This window comes from Crassostrea angulata, chromosome 2 (assembly GCF_025612915.1).
Source record: "Crassostrea angulata isolate pt1a10 chromosome 2, ASM2561291v2, whole genome shotgun sequence".
In the NCBI taxonomy this organism is placed as follows: Eukaryota; Metazoa; Mollusca; class Bivalvia; order Ostreida; family Ostreidae; genus Magallana; species Magallana angulata.
Window position 1 is genome coordinate 39,830,817 of NC_069112.1, and position 18,955 is coordinate 39,849,771.

Sequence of the window (18,955 nt, forward strand, 5' to 3'; positions counted from 1 at the left end):
ATTGTTACACTACAGACAAGAAAAATTCTTAGATTCGCAACACACACTGCATCCTAACTAACTTTATAATATAATGTGTGTAAATAATCAATACAGATAATCATTTAGCTTGGTATAAAATAGCTTAAGCGCATAACATTTACTGATAATCTATTTTAGGAAAGGAAGATGTCGATAACATACTGGCTTTTAGATCCATTATTTAAACTATTTGGTGGTTGTAAATACAAAATGTCCATTTCACAATTTTAATAACTTTGATAAATGTGGATATGTTTCTTAATAATCATAACATATATCTACTCTTTAGAAACGTGATTAATAATATTAAACAAAGGAACTTTTGTTTCTTTAGTAAATTACATGGGAACATATCAAATCGAAATTTATGGATACCTTGACTTCGTAAGATTTCGTATTGTTGGTTGTTTAGTGTGGGAGTATTTCATAAAGTATATATCAATACAGTAATTGTTTCTCTTACAAACAACAAATGGCCTGTTTTCATCCACAATTATTGATTCATAATGGGCAAGCCAACATGTACATATCACATTTGTCAAAATAAATCAAAATATACATGTACAAGGTATACATTGTTTTGTGCAAAGTGATTCTTTGGATTAGAAGTTTGAAATCGGAACCCATAAATATGCCAAATGACTATACTTCTTCAAAATATATATTCTAAAAAAACCCACTAAATTTGACTTTTTAAATCTAGTTGAAAACCGTAAGTTTTTTTGGTTTTTTTTAAAATTAATACATGCATGCTCTTTTCCGCATTACAATAACAAATAATGGTGCTTAAATTAGCTGCAATCGTGTAGCTCTCTCCAATGGCCATAACTCTTATCAACATAAGCTTACTGTTATCAAATACATGTACAACGACCAAGTCAATATGATAAAAAAAATTCCTTGAACTTGGCTTTATATATTGACTTTTGTAAAAATGGTTTTTAAAAAAACAACAAAAACACAGACAGGTTGTCTCCTATCGTAAACATGTTATCAGGGTTGTTATATGTATAGTTAGTCCGCTATTCATAGATAAAAGACTTGGTAACTATTCAAATTTATATAAGTTAGATACCAATACTTAAATTTGAAAAACCCAATTGTCTTTAATTGATTAAAGAATGCTAAAAACAGTATCAAACAATAGCGAAATTTTTTTAGGTCTTATTTAGAAATTACTGAAGTTGGATGTGTGGTGCTAGCACTGCTTAGACCATCATTCTACAAGTCTTTCTTTATATCGACTTCCCTCTCTCCTCTTACTTTTCACAACTATATTTAAGATACCATAATCAACAATTGGGTTCAGATTTAGAGTAGTTAAAACACATCGGTGACCATTTTTTCTGCACTATACAGTTAGCATAGTGTTCATTCAAAATTTGAAATAAAACGAAATTGAAACGGTGTGTTAGTTTGAATTTGGCATACACGCTTTTAAAAATCTCTTCTATTTAGAAAGTGAAACATAGTACCAAGAAACCCCATTTTGTTTGTTTCGATTTCAGTATAGACAATGCATCACGCAAACTCGGGACGAGTTTATAAGGGTACGCACTTAAAATCAGTAATCATTACTGATTTCCTTATGGCTGAGGTAAGAATAGTATTAAGTTTCAACTGCACTTTATAGTCTTGATATTAGTTTATATGAGTAAAAAAGGTTCGGTTCTGAAACAGATCTTATACGATTGATGTATCAATACAGAGGGTTAGCAAATAGGTAGGTACTTGCGAGGTAGTTACAGGTAAGATCTACGATTACCTGCTCGTATATGGTTTCTTATTTAGAAACTATAACGTATACTTGTAATTTTTTTTTTTTAATTCAGTTATCTCCATCGTATTTGCACTTTCCTCATTTTAACGGACGCAGTCAATAATTGAAAATTGCTGCAATTAATGCGATAATAATTGTACATTATCTTTTCAAGTAAACATGTGTTTAATTCTATTCGTGTTTTGAGTTTTTAATAATACACTTATATAATACTATTTGTTTGATCTGGTGGAAATTAAAACAACTTTAGATTTGTTTTGCTTTGATAGTTTGCAGAAGCAGGAAAAACGACTTTGGTCACAAGCGTACGAAAATGTGAAAAAATAGTTTCTCTCTTATATGAGGAAACAGTGCTGGCCGTAGACTGTCAAGGGGTCTATCGTGGGCCTCACCTCAGGTTGACCCTTTTACAGATTGGGACTTCCAAAGGAGATGTTTATCTGTTTGATATACATGAAAATAAGGATCTTCTTTTAAAAGGTTCGCTGAGAGCTTTGTTAGAATCTGAAAAAATTGAGAAGGTTTGTAATTTTGTATGTCTGTGTATACTTCTATTGAAAAATCAGATTTAAAAAAAACTGTGTTATCGGATTTTCAATTTGCACTTAAACTTGTTATGTAGGTGATGTTTAAGTGTTCGAAGGATAGTGGGGCCCTGAACCACTATTTTCAAATTACTCTGCAGAACGTCTTTGATATACAGGTATTAGATGAATGAGTTAAGTGCTATGTAATAACAAATTTTTCAATAAAAATATAAAATATTTAAATGTCAAAACATAAATTTATACTATTCGCATTGCTTTCACGCAATGCTAACTATTGTACAAAGTGGTTTTAAGAAATGTGGGTCCATTTATGTCCATATTTTTTAGTTCTCGAAAACTGTTTCTATTTACAAATAGGTTGCATATATTATATTAGAAGAACAAAAAGATCGTAAACTCTTCCCACCATTATTGCTGCGCAATGTTTGTCGAGTTTATTCATCCACTGACAAAGTGTCTAAAGACGAAGAAGAAATCATGGTATTTTTTTAACATTTTTTTTACATTAAAAATGCGTAAAAATTATAATAATGTATATAAAGATTTTTTTTTTTTTTAAATTTAGAAATTTCTTTATAATATTTTACTAAAGATTCCGATAGAATGTGTCCATTAGAGCAATAATATAGTTATTTTTCTGTAGAAAATATGTGCTGTGGAAAGTAGTAGATTTTGGGAGGAACGCCCATTAACTGACAAAATGGTGTCCGTAGCAGCTGGCCAGGTCATAGCTCTGATTCCAGAAGTATACAGGGAACAGAAACGGTAAATTTGTTTTCATATAAATTTATATGTGTGACATGTATGATAATTAATTGAAAATTTTATCCAAATGTTTAACCAATTCCGTTTTTAGACTTATTGAAAACTCTGGATTAAACCAAAAGTTTAAAGAAAGAGTTCTTGAGTCCGTGAAGCTGCATATTGATAGAACCGTCTACACACAGAGAAAAGATCGAATCAATGGACACGTTATGGAGATACTACATTCAATTGAAAACACATGCACTACAAACACAAAATTGCAGGACTTTGAAAAAGACAGTGACGAACGGATAGCCTTACAAATTGTTGATGTTGAGATTGCTCAAAAAATGTCCGAAATCATTCAGCAGTTGAAGAAGGAATACATTGATTCTAATTTAGATGAAATTCTTGAAGAAGTCGAATCAGATGAAGCTGAATTACTTGTTACCACAAGTAAACTTAGATTTCTTAACAAAACTCGAGGCCACCCTCATAAATTATTTGCAAGAAAAGCAGGGCGTATAAGAGAAAAAATACAAAATATTGTTCTTTCAAGCATAGAGAGAAAATACGACGTAGGTACAGATGTCAGCTTGTTATCAACATGTGAACAGGAAATATTAAGAGATTTGCCGATATGGAGTGACGATGACACCAACTTTCCCAAAGTTATTAAAGGTCTGTTTTGGCGTCTATTAGATAATGATTTGGCCAGAAAAAGTGGCGCACTTCATAAGCATAAGGGAAATTACAGACTGAACAAACATTTTTATGATCGAATGCAAAAGTTCGCCCGTGGTCCTTCATCAGTCCCGATACCAACGCATGTGCGCGAAAAGGTTAAAAAATTCTTAGATGACATTGGTATTTACAAAATAGACACAAACTTTTAATCACGCGATGGAAGTACTCAATAAAATCAGCACTCGGTCATCAATCAAGTACGATTTGTCAGTTGCACTGGCTTATTGTTTGAAGAAGAACTTGAGAGTATATAATTCCGAACGGCTGGAAATAAGGTGTTTTAACTTTTTTGTGTGTTTATAACTTCAATATTTTTATGGTGCATGTTTTTTTATAGATTTATTCCCAAACTTTTCAATTTATCAATTATTTGATATAGTACTCGCATTTTACATAAGATACACATCCTATTCTTGGGAATATTGACGACTGAGGAATGATTAAAATATCTAAATAAATTGTTTCCCTTTTTCTTTTCATGTATATTTAACTTCGATGTACTAATTAATGTTTTATGATTTTTTTCGAAATGTATATTGATGCTAGTCTATGCAAATAAAGTCTAACAACTATGTATCGTTAACATTGATTTGGAAATTTGACACTTAAAACACTTCAAATTTAATGATATATAAGGGATATGAATTCATCTGAATTTTTGCGTAGAATGTACTGTATGTGAATTCAATTACGTAAAAAAAAAACTTCAATTCTATTTTCAATAAATAGAAGAATTACCTTTTTAAAACAAATTTTAAAACTCAGAGCAATAAATAATTTATCGTAAGAATTGCCTTGACGCTAGTCACTTCAAAATATTTTACTACCAGTGTATGAATTACAGTACCGATCAGACCCAACCTAACACCAGATTAATCCCCAACTAAACCCGGGGTTTACTTTTGGTTTACTTTTTGAAAATTTGGGTCCACTCGGGGTTTACCTTGGGTTTACTTGGAAATTGCTTTTGAGGTCAACTGTTCGCACTGAAGTGTGAAGCAGATCCGTCTTATATCTGACAATCCTACTGCCTGTAATTCCTGATCCTTGTATATTCCGAATACACAGTTAGAGTCTGTTTTCAGGGGTATACTTGTGACTGGGTTTACTCTCTGTGTCCACTCTGGGTTTACTCTAGATCCATTCTAATAAACCCGGAGTAAACCCAGAAAGTAAACCCAGGGTTTAGTTGGGGTTTACTTTCTGTTAGGTTAGGTCTGATCGGTACTGTACCTCTGGTGACATTCGTTAATTAATAACTTCTATCTGATTCTCCACATAACGGACCTCCGTACGTCTATTTATACATTCACTTACAATAGCAATACATATTTATATATGAACAATAATAAATAAATAATACAAGCCTTAGGTCCTCTTGATCTACTTTAGGCTCATCTCAAACTTAGGAATCACCAAGTCCAATTGTTGGTTACCAAGCAGTTTATTAGCAAGCGTGATCGTATAGTCAAAATTACAACACCAATAAAAAGCAACCAAAATCAAAGATCTCTTATTCAAAATATGAATCAAAATCTTTTATTTCACATCCAAAAAAAAAATCCTAAATAAAGTTCTAAGCTCAAAAAATTAAAAATCACAATTCAAAATCAAGTAGAATTCTAAATAAAATTCTCTAAATCTAAAAATTGAAAATCTGCTTGAACATTATTTTACAGCGGATTATATTACATTTTATTTATGATTGACATTGTATTGATATGTATATAATAAACCCAGTACAACCACACTCCTACTAGCACTAGCTAGTTGGTTAACCCTTTTAGATGAGTCGGTACAGCGTTGGTATTTTTACTGAACGGTCTCGAGAGTTCGAGCCTAGCTTTGGATTACCTCCTCTTCTATAACAGTATATAAAGTCGAAATTGGGCTTTTTATTAAATTATAAAAGAAACTAATGGGATTTCCCGGTTAAAGTTGAACAGACTTAATTAATGTTTGATACAGTTTCCCACCAGATATACTTTACAATGGGACTAAAGGCAAATAAACATTTACAATATGTATAATTATGAAATAAAAATAATGCAAATAATGCTAAAAGAATGCATACAGATTGGAAATAGGCAAACATACTCAATCTGAATTTTCTCGACGATATTAGATATAATTTTATATAATTGATAAACGAATCAAATAGTTTTATATTATTTACAATTACAACATGAGCTATAATTATGTTGTGGTTTTCTTAGCTACTTTCTTCATATCCACCCTATTGAATATATGCACATATAAATTACTGATGTTAATGTGTTCATTGATACAATAATTTATTTAATTAAAACATCAATATCGCCTTAAAAAAGCTTAATTTATCTCCACATAGTTTGCAGGCCGGTTATCGGGCAGTTATAAATGCAGTGCTCAGTGCATGTAATTTATGATGCACCCTTCCAAAAATTGTCAAAAGAGGTCGTTGAACACTAAAAATACTCTTTAACCTCACTTCAGCTGATAGCTAACGTGAGACTTTCTGATCACATTTTGTCTGTCGTCCGTCTGTCTGCCCGTAAACTTTTCACATTTTCAATATCTTCTCATGAACTAGTAGGCCAATTTCCACCAAACTTAGCACAACCCATCCTCAGGCAGAGATAATTCCAAGTTATGAAATTTACAAATCAATTTTAAGAGTTAAATACTGTTAGAGTGTTGTTCATCTTCATCATTCAAAGATATCCTTCAAAGTTACAAAAGAGTCTTAATATTTATATATAATACAATTGATATTCATTTGGATAAAAAAAAAACATTTCATAAAAAGAAACTTATTAAACAACATTCAGTTTGATTGTATGCTTTAAAAAAACTCACATACTTCACAATTTCAATTTTTTAATATATTCTCCAAACATCATAACAACAAAAGATCATTATGATTTTATAAAACTACCTACATAATACCTATATAGTTTGAAATATGTTTCCTAAATCCTATATTTTATTTTAAAAATTGGCGAAATTCAGTTTATCCTTTCCGAATAATCGCATTACATCACACAAATATAACAAGTTTCTTGTTATCTAACACTGTAAACAGTATTCAATTAGCAGCGACTTTATTTGCAAGATATAAATTGATTCACGGGATCTTTTTGAGCGAATTAGCTTCATCTACATCCATGTTAATATTGCAACTATATAGGCAATAAATAGTTCGCTAACAGTTGGTTTACAGTACATACAGCACTGTATTGAAATATACCAATACAATATTGCTTTGTGTTCTGGAAATTAAAAGTCATATTTTTTTTCAAAATTGATCTATCAAAACGAAATATTTTGAAACTTATTTTGATTAAATAACTAAACTTTGTCTAATCAGAGAGACAGACAAACTTTCTTTATTTCCTCTATAAGTTAGAGATTAAATCCATTAAACAAGTGTTTGGTGCAATGTGTTTACAATAAATAGTGCTGAAATTTCAAGCATAAAATTATCACGAACACATATATAAAATTACTTATATACAGAACACAATCAATGTTCAAATATCAGGGAGTGTTCATCTTGAATCGCACATATTTTTAACAAAATAACGTTACAAGAGTGTTCGCATGTCCTTTATCATCACTGTCATGCCTTCCGAAACTGAAAGAATATAGCTTGTCCACTCCTCCTCTGGAATGACGTCGTCGTCCTTCGATCCGAGAATAGTACCAACTATTACGCTGTCCAAGTTGTATGTCAACTTGACATATGTATTTACAGTCAACGAATTTACTATAAGATGCATAAGATACTCGCGACTTTTATATAGGAAAGGACAGTATAGAATAAAATGCTGTACTATATCGTTTACTTTTCTTTTACAGAGCTTACACGACACTTCCTCTGTTTCATATGTAAAAGGAAAGTTGATTAATTCAAATAATTTCCAGGTGTATTGCAGATGCTGAAGGCTCAATGACCAGAGTGGATGAGGTTCAATATATTTATGCACTTCGGCAAAGCGGCTAAGTTCTGGTCGACTTTTCAAAGATTCTCTCCATTCGTCCTGAGAAGAAATACGAATAAGAGTGTCGGTGTATTGGTTCCAACTTGACTTTGAAGGTGTTTCCCTGTTACGGAGATAATCATTAAAGAAGTAATCAATTTTATAGTTTTTTATGGATCTATAGATACAATTAACGAACCCACGTTTCTTTTGGGGCGTGCCTACCGAGTATGTACACAATCTTGCAATGAACACTTTTTTAAAAAACAATGAGTAATTAGATCTGCAGAGCCGATTCCAGAAGAGTAGTTGAAGTTTTTGAACCAGATTTTCCATTTTGATAAGACCTAGTGAGTAAATAGTGCACGCAGAGGGAGATTGCTGATCAAAACCTTGAATCCTGCGTGCAGCAAATCTTTGTAAGATTTCAAGGTTTTCCAAAGATTTTTTAGATATATCTGTCCATAATTCACAGCCATAAAGGACTGCTGGTGCAACAACAGTTTTCCACATTTTGCAGCTCAGGATCGGGTTCATGCCATGCTTGTGCACTCCTATGTTTATAAGAGAGTTCATTATTTTTCGCCCTTTACAGCATGAACGCGAAATGGCACTTACACATGAAAGTTTGTTAGTAATTGTCACCCCGGCGTAGATGTTTTCGTCTGTGATATCGATAGGCGAGTTTTTGTTCCTTAAGAGGAATATGTTTTCAGTGGCAGGTTTTCCACGGTTGCGTTTGGACGTAAAATATATAATGCAGCTTTTCAAAGGGTTATATTTCAACCGCCATTTTGACGCATAATCAACAACAACATTTAGTTGCCTTTGCATTGTAGTTTAAGTATTTGAGATAAGTGATGTGTCATCGGCGAGAATAACACAAGGAACATGTAGATCGCAAATATGTGGACCAATGTTGAGACGATCTAGCCCAAGAATGAGGCCATCTATCATTAAGAGAAAGAACCAAGAGGAAAGAACCCTGCCTTGTCCAACTCCTTGTCTCATGGTATAATTGCTTGACATTTTCCCCTCGTAAAAAATACAGGAAGTCATATTCTGAAATGAGTCAACAAGCAAGCGCCATCCTTTTCCATTTATCCAAATATGAAACAGTTTGTAGAAAAAGCTGGCGTGCCACACACTGTTTAAAGCTTTTTCGTTATCTATAAAAGCTACATAAACATCCGAGTCTCTTTCTAGATAATGATTAACAGTTTCAGATAAGACAAACGCTGCCGTTATACTGCCACACCCTGGTCTAAACCCTTGCTGTAGAGGGTGCGGAAATGCTATTTCACTGCTGTAGTTCTGCAATCTAGTGTACAATATATTTTCAAAGAGTTTCTGCAGGATGGATATAAGAGTTATGTCGCGATAGCTGTTCATATCTAGTTTGTCTTTATTGCCTCCTTTCAAGAGTGTTATGGTAACTCCTCTTTTGCATCCATAATTGCATTAAACAATTTTACTAGATGGATAAGTAAGATATCTTGAGTGATCTTGATGTGTTCTGTTACAATTCCATTGAACCTGGAGCTTTTCCATTCTTCATTTTTTGTAGAGCAGCTACAACTTCATTTTCGTTAATGTGTGTTTTACTGATTTCATCAGTTTCCCCTTGAGAGAGAGTGCATTTTGGAGACTTCATGACAAATTGCATTCTCAAATTCTACATTAAATGAGGGGTCTTGCTTTATTTGGGCTAGCCTTTTGTGATGTTCGTACCAGGCGTGCCTGATGATATCAGGATCACGAACAATTTTACCATCGACACGAAGTTCATTTGATGTCCACGTTTATTGCGTCTTTTTAAAGAGCGATAAAATAGCCCTAAGTCCAGTTCAGCTGTTTCTTTGAGTCGAATGAATTCTTCTTATTCGAATTGTCATTGTGCTCGTTTCAGAGCATTTGTGAACTCACGTTCGGCCCGCTTATAATCTCTGTATGACGCATACTGCATGCCTCTAGGTTTACCATCGAGTATCCAAGTATTTCTTTTCTGCCTATTAACAGCGTGCAATTCTTTTAAATTTCCACTCTTCCAGTAAGGTTTCAGGAACGGTCGAAAAAGCTTCCTTGGTAGCGCAAGTTCTGCTGCGTGCACCAAGGAATAAGATAGTTTAGTAATATACTCCTCGATATCCGCAACAGTAGGACCATTAAGAACAATGTTATCCGTAAAGTCACGAACCAAATGCCTATAGGTACAAGCATCATCATCAGACACTTTACGCCAGTTTACACCCATTTCTTTATCGTTCATTTCCGATTTGATGTTAGGAACCTCCTCTAATGAGATATTTAAGAAAATCGGAATGTGATCGAAGCAGTTGAGGTAATAATCTTTTAGTATGCCTGTCTCCTTAACGAGATCAACTTTGTCCTATGAAATAACCACATGATCTATCAGAGATGTCTGTTCTCCGCTATGACCTACGTAGGAGTAGTCTGGACCTATGCTGACATTAGCCTGCGTTCATCTAAAAACTGCTCTAGAACTCCCCTACGTTCGTTCGAATTGACTGGGTTTTTATCTCCATATCCATGCGATAAGTGGGCATTGAAATCACCGAGTATCACCACAGGACCGTTTGCACTATATGTGTCGTAAAGTTTTTCAATATGCTCCAAAGTATGTCTGAATTCATCCACTGTTTGGTTTGTTGACGGTAGAAGTACACCAATTATATGCATATCGACATTTCTGCATTTAGCAACGGCAATGATCACGCGATCGGTACATTCGCGTTCGACTGGAAATACTGATAGTTCCTTTTTCCACATGATTGCGACACTTCCAAATCCTATTGAACGGGTTCTGTTTTCCGGCTCAATGGGTATGCTTGTGTCACAAATGCCATATGCTTTAAAATCGAAGTTGATTGGGTCTCGAAAACTGATTTGTTCCGGTAGAAGCCAGTGTTCAACAGCAATAAAAACATCTGTGTCATTTAAAAGTTCTGACAGATACGATGTTCCATACATGATTCCTCTTACGTTCCATGACTTTATTCGCAACATGATTTGAATAAAGAAAAACCGTGTATATAATCTGTGATAAAAGTTTAGCCATTGTAGGAATGATTATTGTTTTCGCGTGTAGCTTGCGATAACCACGGTCTAACTAAGATGCCGGATGGCCAAAATTCCTGTTCAAGTGCTTTTTCACAGTCCTCGGCTCGTACGTTCACCCGAAGTGTATATGTAGGATACTTTTGCTTCCAAAGTTTAAGAACTGTTATATGCGTAATGAACACGTCGCGGCCCCTTGCGTACTGTTTAATTGCACTAATTATTGATTGAATATCTCCATCTGCGTTAACTCTTGACAATAGTAAGCGTCTTACTCGGGATCCTGACTTGACACCACGGAAGACGTATTTATGTCCTCATTGTCTTTAATGACTTCGCTCGTTTTTGCACATTCGCGTTCGTTCTGAACGCTGTCATTGTTCATCCGAGATGCATGATCCTGACCTGCACTTAAGTGTTGATCATTACGTATGAGTCGAATTTTGTCTGCGATATGATTTTCTCCACTTTGATATTGATTGTTTTTATCTAGAAATGACACGACTCTTTCTGTTTGGTTTTTACCTTTTGCCTCTTTTACTTCCACATGGAGATTACTAGAGGGAGATTTGACAGCGTATGCATATGAACAAGACGGAGAAGTGGGTCGAGTGGAATTACCGATAGTGGAATCAGGCAATAGCTTGTTTTGTTGCTCTTAAAGACAAAGTAGTCTTTATCTTTCTGTTGCACTAATGTACGAAGTGCAATTACCTCCCTATTTAATATTTCATTTTGAGACATGCACCTTTCGAACATTTCATTCAGTTTGTCAAGAATTTCTTCTCGAAACCCAAGAACAATATTGGCCAACTCCGGAATGTCGATAACGGGTAACTGAGCGAGTTGCACTGGTGAGTGGTTAACGGATCTATTTAAAGGGCTATTGTAAGTTTGGTTGTGTACCGTTTGATCGGCCATCGGGCTTGACTGCACATCTTCGTTGTGTCCGTAGACTGTTTGACTGACGTTTGTGAACTGTTTTGAGAATTACTTAAATTATATTCACCAAGCGATTTTGTTCTGTCTCTATAACATTACACTGCTTTTACCTCTGAAGTTTGCACATTACCCTCTATATAATGAATTAACGTGTATATATTTTCTAAAAGTTTGTCAATTGCTTTCCATTGGCCCGAATTGTTTCGTTTAACTAGTGGTCCTTTTAGTGTGTCAGGTCTACGATCTAACGCTACTTCATAGAGACATTGTCTTACATGTGTTATGTTCTCAGGAGAATCCCTGTATACAACACCCAATTTTTGCTTAAACTTGACACGATCAAAACTTCCAAATTTTGCGCTATTTCTTCATATATAGCAAGAGCACACTCACTGTCACTCTGACTTCGGTTGTCCGCCATGTCTATTTTTTTTCAAACATTCGTTGAAAGAGAAAAATCCAAAAACTCTGAGTGGCTCGTACGAACCAATTATAATTGTGCTACTTGATCTAAGTATTTGCTTCTTACCCACACGCTGAAAGAAGCAAGCAAGCGTGGAGTCGTCTCTTTCACCCAAAGTTTGTCAGATAATCACCGGAGCTCCTTGCCATAGGTGTTGCGCGGTGGCCGCAATTTTTTTTTTTTTTTTTTTTGTTATTCCACTCCGCTCCTTTGAACATGTGTCAAATTTCATTACGAAAACTCGAAGATTCGGTGAGGCTATCAATCGCATGCGCCCGTGGCAATTTCACATTTTAATCTAATAAAATATCAGGCTAAATACACTAAACGGTATAAAACATGGCCTGATAACATATATAAAGAAACCAAATGTGTTTTATTAACACGAACGTATACGTCGTGAAATTTATGGGAACAAGATATAACTAGGGCACGGCTAAGCGGAGCATCCCCTCGCGACATGAGAATATTGAGTTATTGTGTCGTAGGTGCATTATTTAGGAATACATAGTTATGTAAAGAAGGAGACCACATTCTACTAACTCTCCATTACTACAAAACTACTTCTAAATCTACAAAGTATCAGGGTTTTGATTTGAACTGCTTCCTTTCATTTTGGTTTCACATAAGTGAAGCGGAAGTAGTTATTGTTAAGTCGTACATAAAATTTCTGTTTAAAATTGTGTTATTTTAACGATATAATAAAAACACCCCTGCGAATGTTATTGTCATTCAAATTTTAGACCACGTGGTTTTATTTGACCCTTTCAGTTTCGCAGTAAAAATCATGCTTCGTGTTTATCGTCTAATTCATAGAATCTAAGTATTTGCACTTTGTAATCAAATATAAAATCTAGAGGTTTATTGATTTTGAACTTCATCTTCGTTAATTCGTGGATAAAATGTGTTCTAGAAATAAATGTGACAATACAAAAAATAGTTTTTTATCTATTCCAACAATTAACATGCTTTAGTAGGATAAATTTTCGATCTGCGCCTGGCCTAGTATTAGCATCAAAAGTGAAATAGACTATACTATTTTATGCAGAAAATGGCTCGATATACTAGATTTTTATGCAAAACAGACACCCATTATTTTTTTAAAACATGATATTGCACACCACAAGCATCAAACATGGCTATGATTTTATTTAACAACACAATTTTTATATTTACAACCACTCTACACGTGATTGAACACGAACGATAATTCTGTTCTGAATATTATCATTTAATATAAATAACCGCTAGATGGTGAAATAAGACAAATATCTTAAAAGATTTTCATAACAACATAAATCAAAGAAAAACAACCATTACTTTGTATTTTGAAAATATTATCCGAACACTTACACTTCCGCTCAAAAAGACACTGAACAAATCTCGTTGAAGTCTCGTGAAATTTCATTAAGGCACCTCTGGATTTTTTACCTACTTAACAACGATAATGAAAACATTCCGAACACATTCGCAGGGGTGAAAAAGTACTCAACTTATTGACTTGAAAATTAATAGGGTTTGTCTTTTGACCATACTAAATAAGTGTACGAAGTTTGATAAATATCCGTACAAGATTTTTTTTTTCAAACTTGCTCCCAAGCTGAATACATACACACACACGCACAGCAGCGATGATATACCCCCCTCGCAACAAGTTGCACGAAGGATAAATAAAATTAAAGGAGAAAGAATAGAAAACAGTTTATTGACCATCCTAATAAAGCAAACCTTATAAGCGATTTTTCAGACCATCTTTTTGGAGGCACTTCAAAAGAGCACTTGCGTCAACTTGTTAAATCACTGAACGTTTAACCAAAGACCACACCTGTTGTTCACACTTTAGACTCGGACATATTCATGATGCCTGTGTATTAAACGTTACGATTGGATCAGCTACATGTACTTACATCCTCAGCCAATCATAAAACAAGGCTCATTACCGAGTTTTTCTGAAGATATTGGTCAAAACCCTGGGCTTGTTATGATGTTGAATCAGTTGTTTTAAAGAAAATATACAAGTTCCATTTATAAACATCATTCTATTGAAAACATCCAAAATACAAAAAATACAACATTTACAAAATCAAATACTATATGTAATGTTAACAGTTACACCAGTACAATTTAAGCATGGATAAGAAATACATACAAGTACATTGTCACACACCAGGTGCTTGTGGACTGGACTGTGCACTACCCCCTCCCCCCTTTTCTATTTTTTTTTATTTTTTTTTCTTTTATTACTGATCGTTAACAACCCCTTATATAAGTTTCCAGTTGAAAAATAAAAGAAATATCACGACTCTGTGGCATTTCATATTCACACTCGTTTCCCCTATATATAAAAAGAGAGAAGGTAAGCAACTCCCGTTTGTTTACATTGATGTACCAGCTGGGAAATTCAAACGATAACTATATCAAAAATCGCTATACCTTTGGTGTCATCTATTTTTCTCACTTCCACACATATCCTTCTATCTGAAATCTGATATAAATTAGCACGCTGAACCGTAATCTATCCAATTAATAAACATTTGTCACTCGCGACCACGATATTTTGAAACGTTCCAAGTAGACGCTATAGAAGTTAGTTGTACGGCGACATCAATACTAAGAACGATAACTTTCCCAGGGTTCCGAATGCTATTGACTCAATGATAACGTACAGAATTTACAGGTAGATTAGGATCAAATGTGTAAGTTTGCTCATTTGTTTTCATGAGATAGCGCCTATTCCTACGGTAAGTATCAACGTTTGGGGCATTGACAATATTGGAAAGTACAGTAGCTGGCTTCAAGGATTTGTCGTTTTGTTGAAATCTAACACTATCTTCTTGTTTGTCATTATGATGCATTCGGTATTTGCGGTTTTTGTTTAACATGACCTTGACCTTGTCATGATCAATAACCTTGGGAATTAGTTGATCACTAAAATTTAACGCAGTTGTGTACCTTGGAGGAGTTCTGCCGAGGAATAACCAACTTCTGATGGTGTAGTTCGGTATTCAAGATTACCCAAGTAGGGGTCACGGCCATCAAGCTCAGCCTTTTCGAATATTCTCTTCGCAATTTGTATTGATTTTTCAGCCAAACCATTGGATGAGCGTATCGTGGGGAAGAAGAATGAAATCATACTCTTTAGCAAAATGAGAGAAATATTGAGGGCCATTATCTGACACTACCTTTTGGGAATATGTAACTTAGCAAAAATACTATTAAGCTTCCAATTTATAGCTTTGCTCTTTGTGTCATGAAGCTGGACGATCTCAAAGGGCCGTCTGTAGTAATCAGTGACAATCAAAAAATCCTTGTTGTCCCACAAAAACAAGTCTGGCCACAACTGCCATTAAGAATGATGTGTTTAGGCAACTGAAATTGTCTATTATTGTCTGATTCTGTCTCTATCTTTCTAAGTTTTCTATCACTAATATGGAGGTTAGCCAGTGCCGAGTGTATTTGGGCTTCATTATCTTTAGGAAGACCCGAGAATGTGTCATCTACAAAACTGCGTGACAATGAGTCAGCAACGGGTATTTGCTTACCCGGGATATAGTCTACGTCAAGATCATGGCTCTGTAACTGTAATGACATTCTCTGAAGACTAGGTGGGGCTGCAAAAGGTGCTTTCTTAAAGATAGGTACTAACGGTCTGTGGTCTGTTTCAACTATAGATATATTGATGAAAACGTTTGAAACCAAAGAGGATCGTAAGTATCTCCTTTTCTATCTGGGGAAATTGCACTTCACTCTGGGCGAGACTCTTAGATGCAAATGTTATAGGCTTGCCTTCCTGCATCATGGCAGCGCCAAGACCATACTTTGATGCATCACAATGTAGTGTGGTGACCTTACGGTGGACAAAATGAGCTAACACAGGACTTGGACCAGAAGTGATTAGGTCTTTAAACGGATAATAAACGTCATTTTGTTGGTAATTTTGTTAAAAATTCAATCACGTTCCAAATGACTCGCATATATCCATTTTTCTTATATTTAATGATATTATATTACAGTCTTCATTTATTCCTCCGTTTAAACCCATTATATAAGCTTCGAATAATGTGCGCTGAATTTATGCTTCCTGGACAAAAATTCAATTGGTCATTTGCATATTCTGATGACCTTTTGTTTGACCCTACTTCGGCCATTTCGGATGATGATGGCGGACGCCAAACCGAAGTCCAGTCGTGGAAGAAAACCCACGTTAACTGACTCTGGGCGGAAAAGAAAGAAAAAGGAAACTAACGCTTTGATAAACCGGTCGAGGGTATATGTTGGTGAACAGTACAACCGTTGGAATGAATTAAAGACGACCCTCCGGCTACAAACGCATAGTGAAGTTGCCAAAGTTCTTCTCGATCGGTATGTACATGGTGTAGTCCTTGTCAGAAATTGTATAAAATATATTAGTTCTAGCCTAAATAATGTTTCATTATTCTCGATTTGATTTGGCATGGATTTGTCCGTCGTTATACCAATATATTTGTAAAAATAACCTTCAGAGAGATTGGGAAGATTTTTCACGGATGCTGGTTACTTCGTTGGGGCCTCCCAAGGGGTAATCCTAAAAACTAAATAAGAAATTGGAAATTTAGCATTTACGAAGTTAACTCGTTGAAAATAAAATGATAAATCATAAGTTAGATATGGAGGGTAATATTTTGTTGTAGAATATGATAACTAATTTGTCTGAGGTTGGAGATCTGTAGCTCCCGAGCTGAGAAAATTCGGATGGTAGTCTAACGTTATCCAAATCACAGGAGTTTGAATTTTTATCAATAAAGCCAAAAAACTTACTTTATTGACTGACCCATGAGCTATGCGTAAACATAGCGAATGCTTACGCATAGCTCATGGGTCAGTCAATAAAGTAAGTTTTTTGGCTTTATTGATAAAAATCCAAACTCCTGTGTCCAAATGCTTTCAGCGGCAGCTAAAGTTTAATTAGTACATTTACCATTATTTTTTACAAAGGATGTAAAATAAAAAGAGGACATGTTTTATTTTAGCTCTATAATTAATAAAATGTCAGACTCGTGTTAATAGTTTACAAAACTTACTATAGTACATGTTGATTGTTCAAACCATAAATAAGCCTCGCGAATATATACACCATTTCAACTTGTTGAATAAAGCAAATATAAAATCACACAACATAGATATCCTCTATCTCTGTTCAAACGAGCTATTTACTATAATTTAGAATTTACTATGAATAATTGTTATGCTATTCATTGGCATATCTTTTCCTTATTATTGTAATAATTTCACACTTCTCTCTTCTGAAAAAAAAAAATATGTCCGAAACAAAATTATTGTTCTATTGAAATATAAATGATTATCTTTAATTCATAAGGTATGATCAGAGTGAAAAAGATACCGAACTGCCAGTTAAACAGAAAAGCAATGCTGTTGTGGCAACTCCTGATTTAACAGCAAAACATGGTCTGACATCAACACCAGGACCTAGTCATCAACATAGTGTTCAAATTCCAATAGATGTTTCAGAGATCTCCAACACAGATACAGATAGGTAAGTAGTATGTACTTTATACATATGCAGCAAAAATTCAATATGATTAAAATCAGTCGTTGTGATATGCTACCGCTTTTGAGAGCGATAGTGTATCAAAACAGCTGATTTTAATCAAATTGAGCAAAAATTAATTCATGTGCAAGTCAGAGACAAAAAATTCTACAATTTCTTAAACCATGTTAATTATATATATATACATATATATATATATATTTTTTTTTGGGGGGGGGGTTGATTTTAATCAACTCTCCTATGCAGTTACTCTGGCAAACCAGAAGTGAAACAGTGTTTGGACCTAAGCACAAATCATCACCGCTGACAAGACTTAGTTCTTGAAATTAATAGAGAAATTTAAAGTGATGTATGCTGAAGCATTGTTTTTCAGGAAACTTATCAATAAACACTTTGAAAATAGTCAGATTTTATATACCCGGTAATACGAACAAATAAGATATATTTTTATAGTCTCATGTATTCCTACGCCAGATTTTAATATGGCCTCGTTCAACCAAACGCTCGGCTGTCTCCATAAATCTCTGAGAAGCAGAAAGGCTCTTTTGCTTGTCAAAGATTAATGGAGACGGCCGAGCGTCTGGTTGAATGGGACTAGAATTCGATATCAATAGTGCTTGGATCCATAAAATTTTTAGAATTGCTTCGATTACTTATAGCGAGCGCAGCTCGCTGGTGCGCAGCGCCGGCTCGAAGCGAGCTCTACCGGCAAGGCGTGTGTGAATAGAAAATTCGGACTAGTTGCACATTCATTCAACGGATTTTTTTGGCGTCAGTAAATCGGACCAGTAATGCATTGTTTTAATCGTCCCAGTAGTTCCCTGTAATTATGGTTTCCCATTTCACACTCTCACGAGAACAAGATAAAAGACTGTGTACATGCATATTGTAAATAAACTGCCGACACAACGCAAATTCCATTACATAAGAATAACAGAGTTATCGTCCTTTCGAGTGACGTCACAATGGATTTCTTACACATTGATCCGACAGAATTTTTCGGCGTCAGTAAATTTCGACCCACAATGCAATTCCTCAATGTCGGACGATCTCTCTAGACTGGATACCATCTCGCGAGAATCAAAGTAAAACTTTTGAGAAACAGATAAATTATGTAATTTC

At 34.6% G+C, this 18,955-nt stretch overlaps 1 protein-coding gene across 1 annotated transcript; it reads left to right on the plus strand.

The window, feature by feature from the left end:
* Nucleotides 1–1,541: 1,541 nt before the first annotated feature.
* LOC128170802 (uncharacterized) lies at nt 1,542–4,414 on the plus strand. Its single transcript, XM_052836566.1, has 6 exons — nt 1,542–1,618; nt 2,071–2,322; nt 2,424–2,504; nt 2,707–2,829; nt 2,993–3,114; nt 3,206–4,414. The coding sequence occupies exons 1-6, from the start codon at nt 1,610–1,612 to the stop codon at nt 3,987–3,989; spliced, it is 1,371 nt and encodes a 456-aa protein (XP_052692526.1). The 5' UTR covers nt 1,542–1,609; the 3' UTR covers nt 3,990–4,414.
* Nucleotides 4,415–18,955: the final 14,541 nt, after the last annotated feature.

Excerpts from the sequence above, each read along its gene's own strand:
- LOC128170802 (XM_052836566.1), top strand. Across the intron at positions 2,323-2,423 it reads AATCTGAAAAAATTGAGAAG|GTGATGTTTAAGTGTTCGAA; the intron begins GTTTGTAATTTT and ends CTTGTTATGTAG. Across the intron at positions 2,505-2,706 it reads AGAACGTCTTTGATATACAG|GTTGCATATATTATATTAGA; the intron begins GTATTAGATGAA and ends ATTTACAAATAG.